At 41.5% G+C, this 25,424-nt stretch overlaps 1 protein-coding gene across 3 annotated transcripts in view; it reads left to right on the top strand.

Annotated features, from left to right (window-relative positions):
* Positions 1–25,424, top strand: part of ZSWIM8 (zinc finger SWIM-type containing 8) — a 66,452-nt gene extending 41,028 nt beyond the window's left edge. The window contains exons 14-26 of one of the 3 annotated variants that reach the window (XM_075841656.1): positions 180–278; positions 5,913–6,037; positions 6,816–6,963; positions 8,014–8,163; positions 8,358–8,580; positions 8,678–8,967; positions 10,793–11,016; positions 11,830–12,303; positions 13,725–13,914; positions 16,172–16,345; positions 17,470–17,589; positions 17,953–18,131; positions 24,447–25,424. In XM_075841656.1, coding sequence (XP_075697771.1) covers positions 180–278; positions 5,913–6,037; positions 6,816–6,963; positions 8,014–8,163; positions 8,358–8,580; positions 8,678–8,967; positions 10,793–11,016; positions 11,830–12,303; positions 13,725–13,914; positions 16,172–16,345; positions 17,470–17,589; positions 17,953–18,131; positions 24,447–24,650 — 2,600 coding nt within the window. In that variant the 3' untranslated portion in view covers positions 24,651–25,424. Of the gene's footprint in view, positions 1–179; positions 279–5,912; positions 6,038–6,815; positions 7,051–8,013; positions 8,164–8,357; positions 8,581–8,677; positions 8,968–10,792; positions 11,017–11,829; positions 12,304–13,724; positions 13,915–16,171; positions 16,346–17,469; positions 17,590–17,952; positions 18,132–24,446 lie in introns of all 3 variants that reach the window. The other 2 variants (XM_075841655.1, XM_075841654.1) reach the window with 2 other exon arrangements.

Raw genomic sequence — 25,424 nt, 5'->3', positions numbered from 1 at the left:
GTGATGGAACAATGAGAGGTGGTCACTCTGACGACTGTGATGAATATCTATGGTGTATTGCCTGGAGGATGATATTCAAATGATTACATGAAATGTCAAAGAAGGGTCTTCTGCATACAGCGAATAAGAATAAAGTGTATGAGAAGAGCGCTGTGTGATTCTGACTATCTGTTTTGCAGTGGTGTCCCCAACAGGTTCCCGTCCTCCAAGTCGTAATCGGAACAACGAGATGCCGGGTGATGAAGAGCTGGGCTTCGAGGCAGCGGTCGCTGCGCTGGGTGGGTAATTCATTTATGTAGGGGCCTCACAGATTTCTCTCATTGTTTGTTTTGTCGTTTAATTGAGCTGTTCTTCTCCCACATTATAGTGTCCTATTGCGTAAAATGCAACCTAGCAGTTTTGTGCCGAAGCTATAAAACAAATATGTATTTAAAGAACTTGATATAAGTACATAATAGATTCGTTTCTGCATATAAAACCAGCATAAGTCTAATGAAAGCTGTCCGCAGATGTAACAGATGTAATTGGACAGGCTGTAATAATATTTATTGGAAGGTAATAGTAAACGCTTTTGTAGTACTTACTCAACTATCTTCAGAGAAAAGAACATAATTATTGAAAAAAAAATTTTTTTTTGCAATAATGTGGGGGATTCCCCCCAATCATTTACACTGGATTAAATGTCTGTGGATATATGCCCCTTGTCATGACAAGCGCCCCAAATGAGAAAAATGTCAGAATGTATTGGAAAGTGGAATTTTCACATACATTGTCAACTAAAAGGGTCCAACTTGTTTTAATTAAGCTGCCCTGGCAGTCAGCTAATCATCGTGGGTGCACTTTCTGAAAAATCTGGCGATCAGCAGCGATCACCAAGTGATCACCAGGTTGCGTTCAGTCATACATTTTCTCATCAGTGACTGCTGCAGGGGAATTGATGACAGGCAATCCATGTAATATCTGGACAGTCTTGGTACGCCATAGTGGGATCCACTGATATTTATTGGTTTACTGCTCTGGAGGGGGGTCCGGAGTGAAGGGTTTTTTGACGTTTGAAATTCAATAATCAATACTATGATACTGTGTTGTGCACTATGTATATGTTTCAGTGGCATTGCTTTCTTTTATAAAGTCTTACATTTCTGTGATAAAGCTATGTGGAGTAAAATACCGAGACTAGCAGCTTGAATTCCTCAGCTCAGCCTAAAGAACTTAAAGGAAATATTTTTTTTTCAATAAATCTTTGTGTTTTGTTTTTTTAAACAACTTTTTTAATTTACTTTTATTAAAAAATGTTTCTTACTTTGTAAGATATAGCTTCTATGTATCCTGTATACATAGAAGCTGCATCGTTTTGTTTGAGCCGCATCCGTCCGTTCAGCTGAACTGACGGCTCGGCTGAGAGCGGGTCCTGCGTGTCTCTGACACACAGGATCTCAGCTAATATCGATTACATCTAGGGTTGTCACGGTACCAGAATTTGGACTTTGACACCGATACTTTGTGTAGTATTGCGATTCTCGATACCAAAACGATACTTTGACAACAATAAAAGAAACAACACAAAAACAAAGTCCTTCCATTTTCTGATGTGAGGCACACAGTGTTACTATTTTTGAACCTACATGTGCCTCAGATTAATAGTTATTAGCCCAAGTACCTCATAGTCCTATTGGGCAACATTGGGTTAATGGGTTAATGTGTGCGGTACATGATGAGGTTAATTACTATTATTGTGAGGCACATGGAGGTACTAAATTCATAACACCATGTACCTCTTATTAATAAGTGACCCCATTATTCCCTCACATAAAAGATAACATAACATTGGGGTCAACACCCTAAGGACACGGCCAACTTTGGCCTTGAGAACAGAACAATTTTTTTGCATCCCGGCGCTCATAACTTTTTTTATTTTAACTTATGTTTTTTTGCGGGATGAGTTGTACTTTATGTAGCCGCTATTTTTTTTGTATATTTACATTATTATTTAATTTATATACATTTTTATTTTGGCAAAAAAGCTGAAAAAAAAAGCAGTTCTTATTTACTTTTTTTTTTTTTTTCTCACAGCATACAGCCCCGATCATCATAAATGATCCTATAAGTTTGTTGTGCAGGTTGTTAGTCGTTATAATACCAAATATGTGTATATTATTATTATTATATGTTTTAAGAAGGTTTGTTTATTGTAAAAATTGTGCATTTGTGTGTATTTTTTTTTTTTCTACAGATAATTTTTTATTTAACATTACTTTTTTCTTTTTTTTAAATCCCATATGGGGATTTTTAATTTAGATTTTTCAATTTAACTAAAATTTACTGGCATATATCTATAGCCAGAATACACAGGCAGTTGTTAGGACATACCTAAGTATGCTTTACAATAGGAAAGGTGGTCAGACAGCCCTGGGGTCCTTCAATCGACCCTGGGCTGTCTGTCTATATAATTTTTGTCCTTCGATCGCGTCACAGGGATTTCCCGCTACATGTTTACCCTTTGATTGTCGCGATCAGCTTTGATTGCAGCATTCAAGGGGTCAACGGCGGATATCAGAGGTTTCTCTGATCTCCGCCGTTAGAGCGGGGCTGCGGCTGTGTATGTGCGGCCGTACAGCTTAGTATTGAAATACATGAATTCACAGTATTGAACGGTTTGCGGTTATTTCGATTCATCGTGCAACCCTAATCACTTCTACGTTTATAACAGATGTGATCGAGATTGGGTGGATTCTATGTGTCAGAGACTCGGCTGAGAGAGAACAATACAACTTCTATGTATACAGGATACATAGAAGCTGTAGCGTAAAAGAAAAAAAAAAAATTGTACTACAAGTCAATTTGAAAGTATGTATGTGTGTATATATATATATATATATATATATATATATATATATATATATATATATATATATATATATATATATATTTTTTTTTTTTTATTTTTTTTTTAATCCTTTCAAATGTGTGCATAGCCTTTTAAGCGTTAATCCTTGAACACACTAGAAGATAAACTACTTCTCTCATTATTGACCGCAAAATGCTCAATTATTAGCGAGTTGTATCATTTTCTTTTCCCAAGACCACAACTGACCTTCGGTTGTGCTGTTTGAAAATGTGATTTTCAGCTTTTCGTTTGAGATGTTGAAGCAGAAACCAGTAATCCATTTGCAGAATGTCTGACCATACTGATGCCTTACCATTGCATCACCAAGTGCTCCCATGAATTATGGATTGCTGGAACCCAATAGCTCAGTGTCCTTTTTGTCCTTCCTTAAGCCAAGGTTGGATTAAATTTGTGATACAAAATAAAAGGCTCATTGAAAACCGATCCAAAATGTACTGTAAGTTTTTTTTTTTTTTGTTTTTTTATAGATGCTCTTCTATTTCTTAACATATGTTCAAAAATAATCCAGACACTCCTTATGCTTCGCATGTCATGACCTAATGTATAAATTAGTGCACCTTTTACTGTCTAAATGCTTTTTTTCTTTCTGGTATCTGTAGCTGCTTTTCTCAGCCTGTGGGAGGTTCAGCTTGCCTGACTACCTATGTCTGACCTTTTACAAGTTGCAATGTAGACATGAACAGGATCTCTTCACTCAGACGATCACCGTACACTATGAAACGATGTTTGAGAAGGAAAACATATAATTCCTCTAATGGGTGACAGAAACAGGTCAGGGCAGGCAGCAATCCAAAGGCAGAGTCCGGAAACACAACATGTCAAATCTAAAAGAGCAAACAATAATGGCTATATGTTGCAATTTCAGTTATGGAATCCACACTAAGATTCTGCAACACAGTGCAGTACAATGTATGTGAATGGGGTTTTAAGAAACCTCATTCACTCTCACAGCATAAAAAATCTGAAGCGGATTTTAGGCAGGTGTCGGATTTTTCAAATCATGCCCGGTCTGTTGTCGAAATGCTGCAGATTTTTACCATAGATTTCATTCCTTGCTTTGCAAAGAGAGAATTCTGCAGCTAAATCCGCATCAAAATCAGTATGTAATACATGCGGATTTCATTTCAGATTTTAGGCCTGTTCCACACAACACCTTAACAAATAGACAGTTCTAAGCAGGTTTAAAAAATCAGATGTGATCAGCCACAGGATGGGCACCAACGAATTGACCTAGGCCGGTCCTTTTAAGAGGTAGCAGAGCTTGCATGCCACTATGGAGAGGGTGGCGGCGGTAATACAAGGAAAGTGATGTTGGCTGCACTGGTATGCACAGCGGCCCATGTCCCGTTATAAAGATCTCTTTAACCCCTTAACTAATTTTCATGTACATCATGGGGAAGGGCTCCTTATCACATTCCGACGAACATGTGCGTGATGGTAACTGCGCGGGCACAGCCATGCTGGGCTCCCGCTGCAACAGGAGGCATCGGAGATCCCGCCCCGGTAAACCCCTTAAATGCTGCGGTCAATAGCGACTGTGGCATTCAAGTGGTTTAACAGAGGGATGGGGCTCCATCTATCACCCATTGGCGGACCGCAATCGCCGGCCACCGATTGGTTGCCAGGGGCCAAGCAAAGGCCGCCTGGCTTGCCATGACTGTATGCCTTTTAGGCTGTGCCAGAGGCACGTCCTATACCCTGCCTGTCAGTTTTACACTGACCGGTAATAATTCGTTTGTATAGCGAGTATACTAAAGCATTATAGCAGCAAGCACAAGATTGTATAGATATGTCTTTTTTACCGTACTAACTGTAACTATACAATACAAAGTCCACAAAGTGAACCGCATAAATTTAAAGCGCTAAAAACTGAAAAGTTGTGTTTTTGTTTTTTTTTCAATTATCCTCCAACAAAAAGTTAATTAAAATGTAATCAATATATTACATGTACCCAAAAACGCCACTCGTTCCGCAAAAAAACAATCCCTCAGAAGGCTATACCGACGGAAAAATAAAACCGTTATTACTCTTGGAATGCGACAATGAAAAAATGAAAAAAATACTTGGTGATTAAGGCCCAAATAGGCCCGTTCAGGGTTAAAGGGATTTTCCCCATTAAACACATCACCTATTCAAAGTATAGGTGATAAATGCATGATCGCTGCTAGGATCCTCACCAATAACTAGAACAGGGGTCCCGAGTCCCCCATCCCTCCTCATGACTGCAATGACCAGGAGTTTGAAGGGAGTGGCGGTCAAGCATGCATGCTGACGCTTTTTTCCAACTTTCAACTGTCAGTTCTAGAGCATGCCCGACTGCCACCCCATTCAAACTCCTCCTCACTGCGGTCATGCTGGTGAGGAGAAATAGGGAATGCGGAACCCCCTTTTTAGTGCTTGGTGGGGGCCCCACCAATCATACATTTATCACCTATGCTGTGTATAGATCATAAATGTATTTGATGGGAAAAACCCCTCAAGGTCACAATAAGATCTCTTTAGGCCACTGTTGCTAGCATTACCTACCTCTAAAAGATGAAAATAGTGCAGCTGACAGCATTAAGGAGAGGATGTTCGGTAGGTCACGTGAGCTTTCTTTGTTTTTCTTGCAATATTCCTTTATAGGTTACTGGTCATTTTAAAAAGATTGGTAGAAACGTGTTCTGGAACTCCCATTGATTGCTAGAATGAAGGGGCAGGATTGCTGGAAGTGCCCTATGCCTCTTTGTCTTCAAAAAGCAGTTTCCTTCTCTCCTTGGAAAGGCAGGGTTAAGAGGAGAGCTGAAAAATGGCAAGGGGAGTCTTTTTAAAAAAATTTTTATGACATGTACCATATAAACAGTAAAATTGTCCATAGTGTCATAGTCGTTTTTCCATCCTGTCATTATACATATAGCAGCTTCTAAATTACTTTGTTGCTTTTATTCTCTATCATGTATATACCGGTATAAACAATGAAAAAAGATCTGACTTGAATTGCTTTTGTCCTACGTTTTGTGCCCAGGCATGAAGACAACAGTCAGTGAAGCCGAGCATCCTTTGCTGTGTGAGGGAACAAGAAGAGAGAAGGGTGATTTGGCACTAGCTCTAATGATCACCTACAAGGATGAGCAATCCAAGCTGAAAAAGGTATTTCAAGAACTGAAGCCAACCACCATATATGAATACATTACAATGTAGGTGCGCGTTTTTATCCTTGCTGGTAAAGCAGGAGTATTAATTTATAGTTACTCCATGGCTCATTTTTGAGATACTATGCCTCAAGCTAGCCTTCTAGTCTGAGTCTCAGTGCAAAATGAGTTCTACCTACAATATACGAATGATCCCATGTGTGATATATTTATAGCAATGCCATTGTTCTATTTTGCACATCAGTATAACCCACACATATGGGTCGAGGTGCTCTTGTAACCTCTGGAACACTTTGTCCCTAATGGGTCCTAAATGGACTGCTTAGATTACTCACCTGCTTTTTAGTTGTAATGGAGGCATATGCACCTAGTAATTTTATCTGTAGCAATATTAGTAGAAATATTAGTATGGAACACTGAACCTGGCTTGAATTATTATAGTGATAGCATATGGCTGGGTATGTCATCCGTTACTGATCGTGGGGAATCCAACCTCTGGAATCCCTGTGATCAGTAGATGTAAGGGGCCAAACCCCTTGAGGATCTACGCTGGGATGCTGCTGGGTATGAATAGCGCTGAGCTGCATGACCTGCATAGTGTTATGCTGACGCGCTTTACTTGTTCTAGTCATCGTTGGGGTCACAGGGGTCGTACCATTGATCAGTAAGTGATGACATATCCTAGCAATATGCCATCTATAAAGTGATGGCAAAACCCCTTTAAGCGTGTCATCTCTCATTTTCTTTTCTGAGATACTTGTTTTTTTTTCATCCAGATATTGGACAAGCTGCTGGATCGTGAAAGTCAAACTCACAAACCTCAAACTCTGAGCTCCTTCTACTCTTCCAGTAAACCAACTACAGCCAGTCAAAAGTCTCCCTCCAAGCATGCATCACAGTCCTCAGCAGCCATTCTAATATCAGGTAGCCCAGCCACTCACCAGCAGCCAGGTGTGGCCACTACAGTCCATGGAGGGATTGCTGAGAACTTCTCAGAGAAGAACACGCAGGGTACCTTGCTCATATTGCTATTTTTCCCTGCTTGTGTACTGCAATCTTCAATGCTGTTACACTTTTATTGACACACTACTGCTTACATATTCCTTAGGATAAAAGACTGCCCGTAAATATTTTAAAAGGGTTATGCAACCACAAACCTTGTTCTTCTTCTTTTATGACCTATCAAGTAAGTTGGGTGGGGGTCCAACTTCAGTGACCCCCACTGTTGCTGAGAATAAAGGGCCCAAAACAATCATCATTGCACTCCATAGAGACCAATGGGAGTAAACAGCCGCGTAAGTAAAAAATGGGGCGTTGTTGTTTAATCCCCTTTTAAAGGTTGCAAAATATACAACGGTAATTTTCAGATCTGCAACATGCAAGGGTGTGTAAAAGGGGAGTGAGTGACATGACTACCTTTTTCCCCTCTCTTTTTGTGGACCAGAAATTTGCGTGGATGACTAAGTGTTTCCAAAATACACATTGAATAGAGGTAGTCACCCATTCTGTTCAAGTGACCATGGGACAAAAAAATCATTAGAAATAACTGTTCTTCAATGTGGTTAGCAATAATAAAGTCTGTACACTTGATTAGTATCCCCGGAACAATGCGCAAACTCACTAGGCGAACAAATTCTATCTTTTTTTTGCCATTTTGGCATGAACTATGCCTTAGGTCCTTTTTAAGTAGAATTGTTGTGGAACATTCAGGTTTTCAGCAGAGTATCATAGTTAAAGGGGTTGCCAAGGATTAGAAAAACATGGCTGCTTTCTTCCAGATACAACGCCGACTATGTCCATGGGTTGTGTCTGGTTTTGCAGCTGAGCACCACTGAAGTGAATGGAGCTGAGCTGCAATACCATAAGCAACCTATAGTGTGGCGCTGTTTTTGGAAGAAAGCCGCCATGTTTTTCTAATTTCTACCTATTTAGACTACCTGTATTAACACTGTTGTGTGTGTTTCTGTGTTACAGATAGTTCCCAGAAATCGAATAATGAACCAGTGGAAGCACAAGTGTACAAACAGGAAGGAAAAGTTCCAAGCCGTCTTGCATTGGGAAACCGAGGAGGATATAATGGGAGGTGTTGGGGTTCACCAGTGCGTCAGAAAAAAAAGCACACCGGTAATTGTCAACTATCAGCAATGATACCTAGTGCATTGTATTTGTTGTATTAAGGATGCTGTAGACCCTTCTACCCTACTTAACTGGAGGATACACTTCAACTTCAGCGTTTTCAGTGTACTTGTATTATATCTATCTAATCATTTCTTATTTTTAGTTTTATTTCAAATCCACATTTTACTTTTTAACAAAAGGAATGGCCAGCATTGACAGCAGTGCACCAGAAACGACATCTGACAGCTCCCCAACACTTAGTCGCCGACCATTGCGTGGAGGTTGGGGTGCTACACCTTGGGGACGGGGGCAGGACAGTGATAGTATCAGCAGCTCCTCAAGTGACTCACTCGGATCCTCATCATCTAGTGGGAGCAGGAGGGCAAGTGGTGGAGCCAGAGCCAAGACCGTAGAAGTTGGAAGGTAAGCTCATCTAGTTCAATAAAATATACATGCGATTACCTTGCTTGTGGCAGAAATAATAATTTGGGTAAATGACTCGATTGTTTCAATTGTCCAGATACAAAGGGCGTCGTTTGGAGAGCCATGCTCCCCATGTCCCTAATCAACCCTCTGAAGCGGCTGCCCACTTCTATTTTGAGCTGGCCAAGACTGTCCTCATTAAAGCTGGTGGGAACAGCAGCACTTCCATTTTTACACATCCATCCTCCAGCGGTGGACACCAAGGGCCCCATCGCAACCTGCACCTCTGTGCCTTTGAGATAGGTCTTTATGCCCTAGGCCTACATAATTTTGTGTCTCCAAACTGGCTGTCTAGAACCTACTCTTCACACGTCTCCTGGATAACTGGTGAGCTTTAATAAGTGGTCTCTGGAATGTTCTGCAATGTTGTTACCGATGCTTCAAATTCATGTTTATTCTTTTATCTGTATTTTTTTGTATTTAATTTCTGGTTAATATTTCCGTAATATATGCATTTTTAAGAGCAGAAAGGTGTATTCCCTGATTTATTTATTATTTTTTTTAAGAAAATTGTTTAGATGGTTAAATGGTTAACAGAGAGCTGGAAATGAGATGCTGCTAGATAAAAGGCAAGACAAACCTTGCAGGGATGAGGACTTCTAGGAAAGAACATGGGGGTTGAAGAAGCATGAAAGTTGTGGAGGTAGAGTAGTGGCTAAATATGAGGTACAAGACGCCTTCTATAGATCGCAGGGTATAAAAGAGAAGGGCGCAGTAGGAAGAGGCAGAGAAGTGGAGATTAACTTAGATCTGTCATGCTACATGGCAATGAAGGTATCACAGCATAGAGGGGAGATGCTGCGCTTGTGGATGTATAGTTTTATTATCCAGTATTTTCATATGAGGCTGATGGTCCTGCTTCCTCTGCCCACACATTGCTAATTGGTAGTTATCCCTATGTATAAACTCATAAGGAAAAGCTGTCAATAACTATGTGGGCGGGGAAAAGGGACTCACAGGCTTTCTTTATGAGTCCTGGTGGCAGATGAACAGCTTAAAAATCATGGAACACAAGCTCCGCATCTCTATCCATCTGATGCCCCCCTCAGATAGGGTAATATAGGAGGCCTGACAGATCAATAGGGGAGAGGGAACAAAGGGACGATATGTGGCACATAGGACCATGCAAGACTGTCAAAATTGTAATGGTTCCCCCTATTGTTTCCAGCTTCATCAGTAGGTCTTGAGTAAAGGAAAAGTGTGAGAGTATGAGCATAGGCAGATATATGGATTATATATAGAATAATCAGCCCAGAATCTGGTAAAATAAAGAGGATATCATGTGTAGAGAATTACTAATCTCTCATTCACATACCACACAGAAATGTTAAAGGTAAACTTTAGGACCCAACTGAGGGCTAGAGAAAGGGGTTTTATACAATGGGACCTGTAGGTTTTAGGGCAAAAAAAAAGCATCTTTGCTACTACAGAATAAGAAGCATATGATCCTGCCATGATTTTGCTTCTTCCATCTGCCATAGGATAAAGCAATGCGTAGGTCCCATCATGCTGCAGCCACATTGCACCTCATCTGTTTGCCAGCAAACAATATACAATAAACTTTTAGTTTTCGGGTTAATAGTTTGAAGTTGGAAGCCGCTACATAATGTGTTTAGTCAGAAGGGGTAGTAATACAGTCTGCAGGCTCGCCGGTGTGCGTGCGTGCGTGGCTGCGGGGACAAGCCGGCAACTATAGATGTCAATGTAAGCAGGCTCATCTGTGCAGCCACTCAGTGACAGCTCCCTCTTACCTTTCTACTCAGTGGCAGAATTCTACGGTCAGCAGATATCTGCTCATTCTTATCTTAGGGCAATAAATAGTGATGGACAACGGGATCTAAATCAGCGCTGCAACAGGATAAGATGCAAAAAGAATGCGTGGCCCCTACGATGCGTATATGGGTCGGTTTTTATCGGATGCAGAGATCCGACAGACATGCAAATGCTTTGTAAGACTGAATATTTTGCCTCTTATCCTGTGGGAGAGCCAATTTAGACTCGGTTGAATCAAAAAAATATTGCTTCACCTCTGAAAAGATTCCTTTGGTTTCTGCGGCTAATTTTTCTGTATTGCGCATTATATGGAATGACGGTGATTATTATTTGGGAGTGTTTTTTGTTATTTACTCATCAGCCTGATTTTGGATTCCAGGGCAGGCAATGGAGATTGGAAGTGCAGCACTGAATATTCTCGTGGAGTGCTGGGATGGCCATCTTACTCCTCCGGAGGTGGCGTCTTTGGCAGATAGGGCTTCCAGAGCTAGAGATTCCAATATGGTTCGAGCAGCTGCAGAACTGGCTCTGAGCTGCCTTCCTCATGCACATGCCCTAAACCCTAATGAGATCCAGAGAGCTCTGGTGCAGTGCAAAGAGCAGGTATGTAGAGCTTGGAGATGAATGAAGGAATGATTCGTTTTGTAGCTCACAGTCTTTAGTTTCCATATCACAATTGTAAAAATTAACCTGGGCCTAAAGCTGTCATGTGAACGCTGTTTATTAACCTGGGCCTAAAGCTGTCATGTGAACGCTGTTTATTAACCTGGGCCTAAAGCTGTCATGTGAACGCTGTTTATTAATGGAAAGATTTATAATTCTTCTCTTCTTTGTATCCACTTCTGATTTGGCTACTGATTCAAAATACTGACCAAATCTGCAATGTGTGTTCTCAGTGGCATACACAGGGTTTCTTTTTCAAGGAGGGTTAAAAAAAAAATATTTATGACGCTTTGGTCGGACTTAGAGTCTTCACACTGCACTTCCCCAATTCTCATAGCTCCTACTACAGGGGGCTGAGCAGAGGACAAGGCTGCCGGTGATCGGGGAGAAGGATTCCTAGTCTCCTCTTCCTGGTTTCCAGTCGAGCCGGCACGATGTGGCCTGCAGCCTACTAGAGTGTATGGCAAGGCCTTAAAAAGCGGGTACATTTGAAAGTGGTGCTCACCAGGGGAAGTGCCCTGGATTCCTGGTGCTAGCGACACCACTGCTGAAGAGGCTGCAAGGGGCCGTTCTAACTGCGTAACCCCCCATCCCTTACATACCCCCGATGTAGGTTCTCCAATCCAAATTTACTTCAGAATAATAATGATTTAAATACATAGTGGAATAAAGTCTTATACTGTGAAATCTGATGCAATAGTTGTGTTGTAATTGGAAAGAACATGGATTTAAAGTATCTATTTTTCATCCTAGGATAACCTGATGCTAGAGAAGGCATGCATGGCAGTGGAAGACGCAGCCAAAGGCGGAGGTGTTTACCCAGAAGTCTTGTTTGAAGTGGCTCATCAGTGGTATTGGTTGTATGAGCAAATGGTGGGTGGCACTCCTGCGCAGAGAGAAGGAGCTACTGGCTGCAGTACAGGAGGGGCTCGTTCTGTGCCGGAGGTGGTGCGAGGGCTTACAGACAACCGGATAATACCAGACACCTCCACTGTGACCGTAGCCGCTGCCGTCACTGCTGCAACTGTGGTTCCGGTGATATCAGTTGGGTCAACAATCTACCAGCAGCATACTGCAATGGCTCATGCACATAGCCAGGGACTACACCCGTATACCACTCTGCAGACACACATTCCCACTGTGTGTAATCCACAATTCATTGGAATCCCTCGCCAGCAAATCGCACAGCCAACAGTCTTCCCAGTTCCTGGAACGTTGTTCACACAGGTAAGCAACAAAGGAGGCGATTGAATGCACTAAAACAATCACTTTACTTCGGCCAATATGGGCAGTAAAAACGAGCACCGATCAACGAGACACATAAGGAGCAATGATCAGTAATGTATGGGGGCGAGCGATCGTTATTACCATTGTTCATCCCCATCGGTTGTATTTATTGCTGCATAAACGATATGATCAGCCGATGAACGAGCATTTGCTCATTTATCCACTGACTGTTGCACTGACTACACTGGGTAATGATCGGGAACGAGTGTTCGTATGAACACTCGTTTGCCCAATCATTGGCCCATGTAAAAGGGCCTTAATGCCAGGGTCAGTAACATCACATCCATAGTGACCTGTAGGTCGAAGCCATGATTTTCAATAGGAAGCATTGAGTGGAGGTGACGTGTAACTTTGATGTCGTTTCCAGGGTATGTCCTAGTGTTAGTTGCATTGGTTTCTTGCAATCTCAGTGTGTATTGTGTAATTGCATTTAGATACCTCAAGCTAAACAATGAAATGTATATAAGACGAGACATGTCTTAAGTGCACGATATATATATAATATAGTAGACACCCCCGAAAATCACATTCATACGGCTTGTTGAACATTTCACGCCAAGACCATGAGTTGTAATATGTAGTTGGTCTCCATTTGCTACGACTTTTATCTTCCAGGGAAGGCTTTTTACAAGATTTTAAAACACGGTTAACAGGATTTCTGTCCATTGAGTTACATAGTTCGTACGGCTGAAAAAAGACATATGTCCATCAAGTTCAACCAAGGGACGGGAAAAAGAAGGGATGCAACAAAATTTCTACACATTGACATAGGGGCTGATATTTTTTCATTCTATTAAATTATCTAAGCCTTTTGTAAAGCCATCTCCTGTCCCTGCTGTGACGGCTCCTGCGGTGACTATTCCATAGATTCACAGAGAACTAGTGATGTCTGTTAATTCTCCTAAAAGTGTCCATCAAAACAACGGAATCCTGTCACAACGATGACAAACGGAAACCTTTAGCAACGTTGCCATCAGCATTGGTGATGCAAACTGAAGCTTAGGTTTCCCTTTGCCTTCCATTGAGGGGTTAACCCGAGAGAAACCTCAGACGGATCCCTCAACAGAAGGGCAACGCTGATGTGAACAGGCCCTGAGCTAAACAGCCTGGACTCCCGACTGATACATTGTATCAAACTATCAGAAGGTTCTACTGATGTATTTAGTTTAATTTGTTTTTTTTTTGGGCTAAAACAGGGGGAGATCTTACCCTACGGTTTCCCCTTACTGAAACTGAGGGGCATAGACTGTTCTCCATTGCACAACGTTTAGCGTTGGTCTTGCAGCAGTGGTTAATATGAATTTTGTTAAAACTATTTGTGATCTGGTTCATATTCTGATGAGACTAATGATTTAATTCAGCCTTTTTTCCCCACTTTGCAGGGCGTTCATCCAGCGTTCATCGGTGCCCAGTATCCCTACACCGTAACAACTCCTTCTATCGCAGCTACAGCGGTGTCCTTTCCGGGGGCTCCTGTCCCTTCAATGACACAGATTGCTGTCCATCCTTATCATACAGAAGCCGGACTGTCCCTAACTTCTAATGTAGCAAGTGAGTAAACCCCAATGACAATCCATAAACTTTACACTGCTGTTTCACTGGCACGTACACTATAGGAGGAACTTTACTGCGTTCTTGTGATGCTTATACCACTAGATGTTGCTATAATCCTTCATTGCAGAGGCGTTAAGCAGGGAAAATATGTTGCTGTAGCAACAGCCGTTCAGATCCACTTTAGATAAAAGATCCAAAGGAAGTTCTCTCGTGTTATGCTTGTGAGACGGTGTTGCCGGCCGAGTATCACATGCGTTATCGGGAGACAATATTATTCCACTTTTAATTTTATAGAATAAAATATTTTTCTTGTACAAAACAATGCACTAGACATATGTAATTGAACTTATCCGTGTAAACATGTCATTTGTAGTTTTTACGTGCCACCCCATGTATGTTTTGCTCTTTTTTGGTGAGATTTTAGTTTTTTTAAGTCCTTTGCTCTGCAGTTTCCTGGCACCAGATTTACAGGTTTATGGCTGTTTTGAAACTTGCAATTGCATGCAAAAACTGGGATTCAATACTAAAAAAAAAAGACATCTTAAAGGGGTATTCCAGTTTCAGTACACAAAGGTTATCCTTTCTATAATGAAAATATATACAATTTCCCAATATACTTTCTGTATCAATTTCTCACACTTTTCAAGATCTCTGCTTGCGGTCATTCAAAAGGAACCGTCATTTTTTTACCTCAAGGATATGTTGGTCCTTGTCATGTGATGATCACCAAGGATAACCTTTATTTCCTGAAACCCGAATACCCCTTTAAAGTGTATGTTCTCCTCTGAGCACCGTTTTACAGTTTGTATGTATAGATATAATATTTATCCATAGTTGTAAATACATGACATTATCTTGTACTGATTTGAAGCTACAACTTGTATTGTGGTACAGAGCTGTATTCACAGTTCAGCAGATTGTCATTAGACGCAATCTTCAAGCTTCCCGCTTAGCTGATCTTCTGTAAAGCAGTGGCTTGGTTAGCTTTTCCTATATCAGATTACTGTACAGGGCCTTGTGTAAAATGAATTTCCCAGAATGCATACTACTAGTAGAAACCCTGAGTAAAGCTCCATATTAGACTATAAGCCCAAAAGTGTACCCGGATGCCATTCCCTGTTAGCCTAATCAGAGCTTGGATGACCTCTCGAAGACTCAGTGTGGCGAGACCTCTTGGACGGTGAAGCAAGGCAGCACAGCATAGCGGGAACAGGCCTCAGGACTTGTTGGAGGAGTTGCGCACAGCGCAGGAGAAGTTTGGCAGCCGGTAGGAACAGTGAATGACTGGGACCATTATTGAGCCGGTGCAGTCTAAGGAACCCCCCCCCCCCATCCCGTTCTTCATTCTTAACCCTCGCAAGGTGGGATGGACTTTGCCAGTAAGATTCCCAACAAGATTTATGGTCCCCAGCCTAGTCCTCAATAGACGATCGGGCTGCAGATGGTGGGTATAAAACCTTTTCGTTGTCAAACTGTTCTGGGTTGATAACAGGTGGGCTACATTAGATTCAGTAATCTATCTGGTGGCAAGGTCAGGCCAGTACACAGATAAGTCAGATCAATCAGAGTCCAGATGAAAGTTAGGTCAATTACAGGAAACTTGCCACCAGAGCTGGTGACCAAGCGCTGCAGTACTGGAGCGGTTCCCCTTTAAAGCGTATCTCCACTTCCACTGAAAACGATTATAGCGCAGGAGTGCGCACAATAATCGTTTTTCTAAATAACTTTGATTAGCGATTTTGCTTCTAGCAGAGCACGGGCTGTGTGGAGATCGTCCTGCTCGTCTTCATGGCTCCCATATGCAGAATGGCAGCCAGCGCTATAGAATCCTATAGCACCAATGGCCGCACTGCGCAAGTGAATGTACGCTTTAAGGTCCAGGAGCAGGGACGTCATGTGCCGCGCCAGATCCCGATCCTGTGGCTGGTCGACACGCTGCCCACTGTAGCAGCTGGTGTCAGCCCCTGTGCAGATGCTGAGCTAGCAAGCAATGCTGAGAGATTCCGCTCTAATGACATCAGAGCTGTGAATGCAACTTCTGGATTATATTTAAAGGCTGTAACCAAACACCCCTAAAATGTAAGTAATTCACCAGGTTTACAAAATGACTACATTGGTTATCCTAATCCAGGTTTTGGCTAAAAAGAAAAATACATATGCAGCAAATCTGCCTCAACTGAATTTAGATACTTTCTCTTGAGATGAAAGGGTATAAAATGACCTCCTGGCACGCTGTCCGTTTCCTTTATTCCAGTAGGGAGCGTTCACGCGGGAACTGCATTTCCAGCAATCCCAGGCGCTACACTGACGACACTAACCACCCAGCCCGCACAGCTGGTTACAGGGAGCTTCCCTGTGGAGGATGATCAGCACAGTCAGCCTGTTAGCCCACAAGGTCTGCACTATCTCCACTCTGCTTATCGTGTTGGTAAGTAAACTGTATGTGATGTGTTTCCTTCCCAGGATGCATTCATTTTATTTCTTATTTCTGTTAAAGGGAAACTGTCACCCACATTATCTACATTATACTGACCTCAGTGACGGCACCAGAATGTGGATGACTGCTTCCCTTTAAGCTAGAACCACTATAGCGTTGGTTTCATTTTCCAGCATAGAAGTGGCATCATAGCTTCTGTTGTACATTTAACAATACCTAAAAAAATGTGGTAGGGGGGGGAAAAAAAGGATAATTAAATTATGACAATATGAAGGGCACTGTATATACAGAAATATATTTCCCCTCATCAATAGGGTGCGTCTCTACACACTCTGACGCTGTCCATTCAGTACTGACTTCATCAGAGTGTGTAAGAGCGCGTCCTGTTGACCAGGAGAATGGTAATGCCCAATTGTTGAATTATGCATTTCCAGGAGGAATTACAGAGGGACAACATAATGCACAACAAGGAAAGATGCCCAAAATTGCCATTTCATGGGGAATACAAGTATTTACTAAAACACACATGTCAGCAGAACATTACACATGACATGTAAGCTCTCCTGTTTCATGTATGCTTATTTGCCTTAGAGTATGTATGGCCATTATGGGGTAGATGCTTGTAGGTTTTAAATCCGCTCTCCATCTCAGCATAAAACTTTGGGGAGAAAAATCATCAGCCTCTGTTTTGACTGGCGGTGGATTGCAGACTCCCAATAGACAATGTAGATCAGCTCCAGGCGCTTGATGGCGTAGAGTTGACAGGTTATCGGACACTGTAGAGGATAAATAGCAGGTAAACAAGAAGTGATTCTAATTATATACCATTTCAGTGACTATTCCATAGATTCCCAGTTTCACTACAGTGGTAAACGTCAAGGAACGGATCAGTCACTTGCTCTGACTGATGACTGCACTAGAATGTGCAACAAACCACACAAATGTGGGGGAAAAGTGCTTGTTCTAATAGACAGACATAGACTTAAGTTGCTGCATATTGCTTGTGTAATGTTCTAGTCCGATGGCTTCTTATGCATTACATTTATCATAGCAAATCGAATGAAAACGAGACCATTTTTAGCAGTGTCTTATTTAATTTGCTATTTTTCCCTCAGGAATGCTGGCATTAGAAATGTTGGGTCGAAGAGCCCATAATGACCACCCCAACAACTTTTCCAGAAGCCCCCCATATACCGAGGATGTCAAGTGGCTGCTGAGTTTAGCTGCTAAACTAGGTAAGCTTAGAATGGATTACTAGACTTTGTGACTATTATACTGCGGTCTATGCAGCTAAACTATTGTATTCTTGCTGAGCGCCATGAATACCAATCATCTTCGATTGCTGAAATCTTTTTTTTTTTCGCCAGTAATGAGATAAAGTTTATGCATCCAGTGATATCTGACCTTTTCAGAGAATGTATGTGGCTGATAGCTGGGGCTGGTTGACTAGAATTAAATGCAGTTGAGCATCCTGTAGTCTATTGCAGTACAAGCAGACACTCGTGGGTTAAAGGTTCCCCAATCTCTGATGATCTGGTTTTACCACATTATTTGAGACCTCAACTATTGTATTCTGTATTTTTCTTTATTTTCCATAGGTGTGAATTATGTGCATCAGTTCTGTGTCGGAGCAGCCAAAGGCGTGCTGAGCCCATTCGTACTACAGGAGATCATTATGGAGGCACTTCAGCGGCTTAACCCTGCCCACATCCATAACCACCTGCGTACGCCGGCTTTTCATCAGTTGGTACAGCGCTGTCAGCAATCCTACATGCAGGTAACCGTGTTCCCTTCACTCAATGTTGTGGTGTAGAATCTCAAGGAGCGTAAGATTGAAAATGCTTTTACAAATGCTTCTCAAAATATGTTAACGTTTTTTATATCGCTGGTCGCCCGGTGTCAGTCTGCTCTGGTCAGTTTAGCTGCTAAGACCATCAACTTCTGGGGGGTGGAGAGGTAGGGGCTTCAATTACGCAGTACCCATTAAAATTAATAAATACCAATTGATTTCTTTGGACGCTGAGCAGTCCTTCAGAGCAGAGCTGTGCCTGACCGCTCTGACTAGTAGGGGGAGGTCCTGATATGGTACCTCGCCTTCTGTCGCCTCAAGATTCCCTAAAAGAACAATTAAAAAAGGGGGTTGCTTTTTTTTTTTTTTTCTTAATATAGCCATGTGGGGCACTTTTTCCCCTGAGTTGTTCTGCATACTGTGTACATACATACAACATCTCTTTATCTGCTGGGACCTTCAAATTAGTTTGGAGATTTAAACAAAAAGTATTCAGGGTATATGTCTTAGGGTGTACGATAAAAATGCTACATTTGTTTGTTAAAATCCAATGTCTTGTCTTTCTTTTCATCATGCAGTTATGTCCCAGGCTGCCAGCTATATTTCTACTGAAAATAAAGTAGGAGGAGAAGTTAGCTACTTCCTCCACCACTGTAGTATACCAGCCATGATTCCTTTTTTTTCAGCTAGAAAAACTTTTGTAACCCTATAGGCGGGAAGGGGCAGGGGACTCTGGTCTGTCTCTGTCTGACAAATTACTGATGGACAGATAAACATTTGGTCACTAATGCTGGTCATCTTCTCAGTTAAAGATTCAATCAAGTATGTTTCTGCATAACAAAGGAAATAGGGGATGGTGGGGTTTTCCCAGTGTTACGGAATGCCAGGTAGACCAGAAAGGGGGTAAGACCCTCTGTGTAACCAGGTGACAGAAAGTAGCTCCATGAAAATTAAATATAGCCGACTATATGGTAGCTGTCAGACAGCTACTTCCTGTTCCAGATCTGGAAGGATGACAAGAAATCTAGAACACAGAGCCTGCAAAAGTTAACTACACGCAAGGATTCAGGAGCACAGTTAAGTTGTCATTCTTGGCTGGAGGTACTCTTTAAATATATTCGTGATCTGGCATGCTAAAACTGGTGTTTAAAGAGAGAGAAAAAAAAAACTTAGTGTGTGCAGGTCTACAAGTAGGGTGCAATTTTATTGGTAAAAACATGAATGTGCCTGCAGTTGTCCATTAAACAGAAGCAACAGTCTACAGCTAGAGAAATCATTTATTCAGTTGGAGTTTCATTTGATCATTTAGAAAATCTCAGAGCAATAATATGTATAAATAACACACACACACACACACACACACACACACACACTATATATATATATATATATATACACACACACACGCACACGTGTGTATGTATATATATATATATATATATATAATGTGTGTAAATAATATATATATAATGTGTGTAAGTATATGTGTGTGTGTAAATAATATATATATGTATGTGTGTGTGTGTGTGTGTGTGTGTGTGTGTATATATGTATGTGTATATATATATATATATATATATATATATATATATTTTTAGGATAGTTATTAGAGGGTAATGTCGGCAGGGTAGTCCTAAACTGTTTACCACTGTAATTGGTTTATTGTGGAATACATTTATTCCTTATTTTCCTATTTTTATCCACAAGAGTTCTTTTGTGTGTTTATTTTCTACTTTTCTTATACTGATTTGCTATCATTTAAAAAAAACAAAAAACAGCATTATAGTCATGTGGGGTTCTAATGTTTTTGGTGGTGGCACACAACCCTGGAGTCTCTTATGGGAACAAAGGGTATGGGACCAATAATCAACACATATTTTCAAGAGGCGGTTCATACTGTATACTCGTTAGCATGTTTACACCCTTTAGTTGTCAGTCTTCAATTTGCCGCTGTAAACACAGCAGCCCTATAATTTGTCCATGGATGGACCGCTAGCCCGGATATAAAACCATCCTTGTATTGCTACTGTGGAAAATGTTTTTGCCTGTCTACGTAGTTATTCTGCAAAAGGTTATCATACTGCAGACCTTTACTTACTGCTTTTCAAATATTTTGATGGTTTATTTCCTCTTTACAGCATGTCCCTTCTCGGTTTCCAGGGAAAGTGACCTGTTTAACAAATGACTAAAATAACGAGGTCACTTTAGATGTGCATGAATACGTAGAAATCCTAACTAAAAATGTTAGTATGATTATTTTTGTTCACTTCAAGAAAACATGAACTGTTTAACTTACATATGAGCATTTCTGTGCAGGTAAAACAAAGCCAAAGAGTAAGGCCTCATAATGCACATGAACATATTTTTGTCCTCCCGTAAATACTGGCGTAAATACGGGTCCTTGGTCACACATATTCGACCCGTATTGCACCAGTATTTACGGACCCGTGCCCGTAAATATAGGTCCGGTGTTCCCTGTATTCCGCCCATATTTACGGACACGTTTTCGCTGCAAAATTGCACTGCACTAATCGGCAGCCCCTTCTCTCTATCAGTGCAGGAGAGAGAAAAGGGGCAGCCCTTTCCGAAGTAAAAGAAATTCATACTTACCCGGCCGTTGCCTTGGTGACGCGTCCCTGTTGACATCCAGCCCGACCTCCCTGGATGACGCAGCAGTCCATGTGACCGCTGCAGCCTGTGATTGGCTGCAGCGGTCACATGGGCTGAAACGTCATTCCTGGAGGCCGGACTGGAGGAAGAAGCAGGGAGTTCTGGGTAAGTATGAACGTCTTCTTTTTTTTTTTTTTACAGGTTGATTTATATTGTGATCGGTAGTTTCTGTCCAGGGTGCTGAAAGAGTTACGGCCGATCGTTTTAACTCTTTCAGCACCCTGGACAGTGACTATTTACTGACGTTGCCTAGCAACGCTGCCGTAATTACAGGTGCACACACGTAGTCACCCGTAATTACGGGAGCCCCATAGACTTCTAATTACGGCCTAAAATAGGACATGTTCTATATTTTTTAACGGCCCGGGCACCTTCCCGTAAGCAAACGGGGAGGTACCCGTGGACAACAGAAGTCTATGGGCCCGTATTTACGGGCGTTTTTACGTTCGTGTGCATGGGGCCTGTGGTTTGTTGGTTGGCTCAGGGCAGCATTCATTGTAGCGTCTGTTCCAATTGAAAGTATTTCCAGATTTCCGCTGTTGGGGTGTGTGCACACGCAAAATCAAAAACGTCTGAAAATACGGAACGGTTTTCAAGGGAAAACCGCTCCTGATTTTGAGACCTTTTTTAAGCCACTCGTGTTTTTTACGAACATTTTTGTAGCTGTTTTTCTATAGTCCATGAAAAACGGCTCAAGAAGTGACATGCACTTCTTTTTCGCGGGCGTCTCTTTACGTGCCTGTTTTTGAAAATGAACAGAATGCCGTATTTCCCATTGAAATCAATGGGCAGATGTTTGTAGGCGTTCTGCTTCCGAAATACGCTTGAAAACACTACGTGTGCACATACCCTTATTGTGCGTTTGCCAAATCCATATGCAGACTCCACAATAAGGGACTGGACACACTAAACATTATAGGAGTTTAGCAAGGTAATAAACATTGCTATATAAGAGTACTCTCACATAAGCAACAAAAATGAGGCGCCTCATGTGATAACGTTTTATTGACAAGTGTTCATCGTAGAATGATGTAGGAGATGCCGCTGTTAAAGAGGCCTCATCACAGATGGAAGAGCTGCCATTCAGCCCCTGAGACCACAAGTAAATAGCTCATTTTGACACGGGCAGATGCCGTCCACCATACAGGTCACCACAAGGGGAAAATGTAGGCTTGCGGGGGGGCCATTCACATGAATAGCCATTGATGTAATACTTTACCAGACCGGGCCTGCCAGCACTAGAACCACTGCCCGCTAGCGGCTCTCCACTTTACAGTGTAATCCTCTACGCCAAAGTTTTGGACTGGCCTGGAAATGTGTCTGAATTAAAGCAACTTTGGATACATGCATAGCTGCTAATGATGACAAGACCTATAAAAGAGAGATCCGTTACTTTTCCCATCACACATGGGGGTTGGATAGCTTTATTTCTTATAAAAAGGTTCTGGCTTTGTGTAACTGTAGCTATATAGTCAGTAAATTCCAGCATGTTTAGAATATATTTTCATTAAAGGGTTTGCCAAGAAGTTCTGACATAATAGAAGGCGTTCTGACATTTGAGGTCCCAACAATTACACAAAGCAGAGAATAGTTGCAAAGAGTGTCTCATGCTCTGGACGACCCAACATGTCTGTGCATTACATGGATAGTACATTGACTTCAATAGAGACCATGTAATGCTTATTTTGCTCTGTGGTGGCACTGTAGGGAAATTGAACACTTGCTGCCATGTTCCCATGCAGATTACTACTGATTGCTGGGATACCTTGTGATCAGCTTATTATTGGGGGACTATAATGTCTGCCGTGGACAGTCGTTTTTTGTTTTTTTTTCTAAGAGAGAGCGGTTTTTCACTCAATGTTCAATTTTTTACTTTTATCTAAAAAATAAACAAATCCTTTTGCTGCCTGTAAAAAAATCAGGAACCAGGCTAACTGCTGTTTGACAGATTTTAATGTGGCTAAATACTCAGGAAAGTTCGGCTCATTAATCCTACCCCCACCCAAGGACGTATCTCATAGGTCCTGGCAGAGAAGCAATTCAGTAGCAAGAACGTATCTGATACGTCATCGCTATAAATGGACCAAGCCGCACTGTAGCGGGAGCAGCATAGACGTGCAGCTCCCACTTCAGCCTGTGTGCAGGAGCAGAGAGGGGACCAGCAGGGGATGTGTGCTGACAGCATGCAGGGACAGGAGGAGGATCTGTGAAGCTGCTTGTGCAAATACAATATCAAGTTGAATTTGTGTGCTCTCACAAAAATATAGATTTTGGTAGCTAGCTGGTTGGTTGGGAGGCGCACTATGTATTTACTAGCACATTTGTGGATTACTGGATGTTTGTTCTGTGTAGAAATTTAGCCGTTTTTTCGTAAGACAATTTACATGCTGCATACAGATTGAGAATCCGCACCGCAGGTCAATTTCTTCTACTTTTCTGCATATTTTTTCTGCAGCTTGTGGATGAGATGTGTTGAAATCTCATCCACTTTACTGCTGCTGTAATACGCAATAAAATTTGTTGTGGAAAATGCACAGATAATCCGCCCGGTGTGCACATACTTTAAGGACTCATTCAGACGAACGTAAAACTCGTCCGTCTACTGTGCGTGGACATCACTCACACGTGTGAAAAGCCCAATTGAAATCAATGGGTCTGCGTGCTGTGAGTTTTAACACAGTGGGAGTCCGTTGTGTGAAACTCACTGCATGTCCTATATTGGTGCGGTTTCACACATTTTTACGTGTGTAAATCTGTCACACTCGTGTGAATGTAGCCTTAAACAACCACAATTGTCAGGTGGTCTGCTTTCAGGAAATATATTGGGTGTGGGAGTAAGCGCACTTTTAAAGGTGTGTAATTTGTGTTTTCTCTAAGTTTTTTTTACATTTCCAGCTTAAAACCAAATTTTTGATCTCCAGTTCTGGTGATTTTGTCAAGATATTTTCTTGTAGACATAAGTATAAGGCTGGGTTCACACAACCTATTTTCAGGCGTAAACGAGGAGTATTATGCCTCGTTTTACGCCTGAAAATAGGGCTACAATACGTCGGCAAACCTGTGCCCATTCATTGCCCATTCACGGACATGAAATACGCTCGCGTGAATAAGGCCTTACATATATAAATTCTGCGCATCTTAAAACTTTTACTTCTATTTTTAGAAAGTGTTTTTGTGTCTAATTTTCTACTTGGGTCACATTTTTATCCACAAACAAAAGTTTTATGCATTTGTTATAACAAAAAAAAAAAAAATATAGACTTTAAAGCAAAATTGCTTGAAGGTGTCTGTGTATGAAGTGCTGAGGGGCATTTTGACAATGGTCTAGGTTTCTACTTTCAGAAAATACATGGGTGTAAACTTTTCATAATTTCGGATTTAATTGTACATGACAACTGAGTGCAAGTTGTTGAGAAACCCCAGGCGGTGAGATGGTTAATACATGAATTCCTGCAAACATATACCTTGGAATACCCCAAATGCCAGTGTGAACGTTGTCTTATGTGTTTACTCAGGTTCTCTTATTATTGCATACAGAAAACCCTGCAATAGGGGACATCAGGAAGGGGTCACAGCGCGGCAGTCTCACCCGCCTAATAGACATTGTTAGTAATGTGGCTTGTTTTTTTGCAGTACATCCACCATCGTTTAATACATCTCACCCCAGCGGACTATGACGACTTTGTAAACGCCATCCGTAGCGCAAGGAGTGCATTCTGCCTCACCCCTTTAGGAGCCATGCAGTTCAATGACATTCTACAGAACCTGAAGAGAGGCAAACAGACCAAGGAGCTGTGGCAGAGGGTGTCCCTGGAAATGGCCACGTACTCTCCTTGACCCCCATAAGAGACATTTCTTTCACCTTTCAAGTGAGTAGTACACCACATGGCTTCCCCCGGAGAACTTTGGCCCATTACTAACCAAGCTATAGGCTGAAGTCTAGATGGTTACACCGTTGGAGTGGAAATTGTGAACCAGCTCTGTGTTGTGGATCTAGGAGCAGCAATGGAACCCTTTGGTCTGATTGCAGCTGTATGTACGATTTGTACAAGGTTGGATTTTTTTTTTTAAATATATAAAAAATTATATACACTATTTTAGTTAATACATTACAGATCACATGTCTAATGCGTCATTCCATATATTACAAGACCCAAGTTGACTTGCCCTGCCCCTTTTCTCCTGGCTTTGATGTTATTGGTTGGGACTGCTTAGTGTTTGTTACATAGGATTATTCTTTTTTTTTTGCATAGTGATTGTTTGTCTTCATTATTGTTCGGTCAGATGTAAAATATTTATTTTGGCTTTTTCTTTCATAAATGTATTCTGTATCCCTCCCATCAGAACATATAATATCAGAAATAAAAGGCCCTTCTCCCAGCCAATATTCTAAGCTAAGGCGCCTTCGAGGCATATGTAGAACACTGGGGCTCGGTATGTGTTTTAATGCAACAAAAAGGGGAATGTTATTTGCCAACTGGGAGATTTCGGTATGTGTTCTGCATCATCTGAAAGCAGAATATCCTCCTTTAGTTCTCCTTTCTTGGTAGATACATGCATTGTCATCTTATTTCTGTTTCCTAATTAAAAGGAAAATATTCTTTACATCAA

This window comes from Rhinoderma darwinii, chromosome 11 (assembly GCF_050947455.1).
Source record: "Rhinoderma darwinii isolate aRhiDar2 chromosome 11, aRhiDar2.hap1, whole genome shotgun sequence".
Lineage (NCBI taxonomy): Eukaryota > Metazoa > Chordata > Amphibia > Anura > Rhinodermatidae > Rhinoderma > Rhinoderma darwinii.
This window is presented reverse-complemented; position numbering and strand designations above follow the sequence as displayed.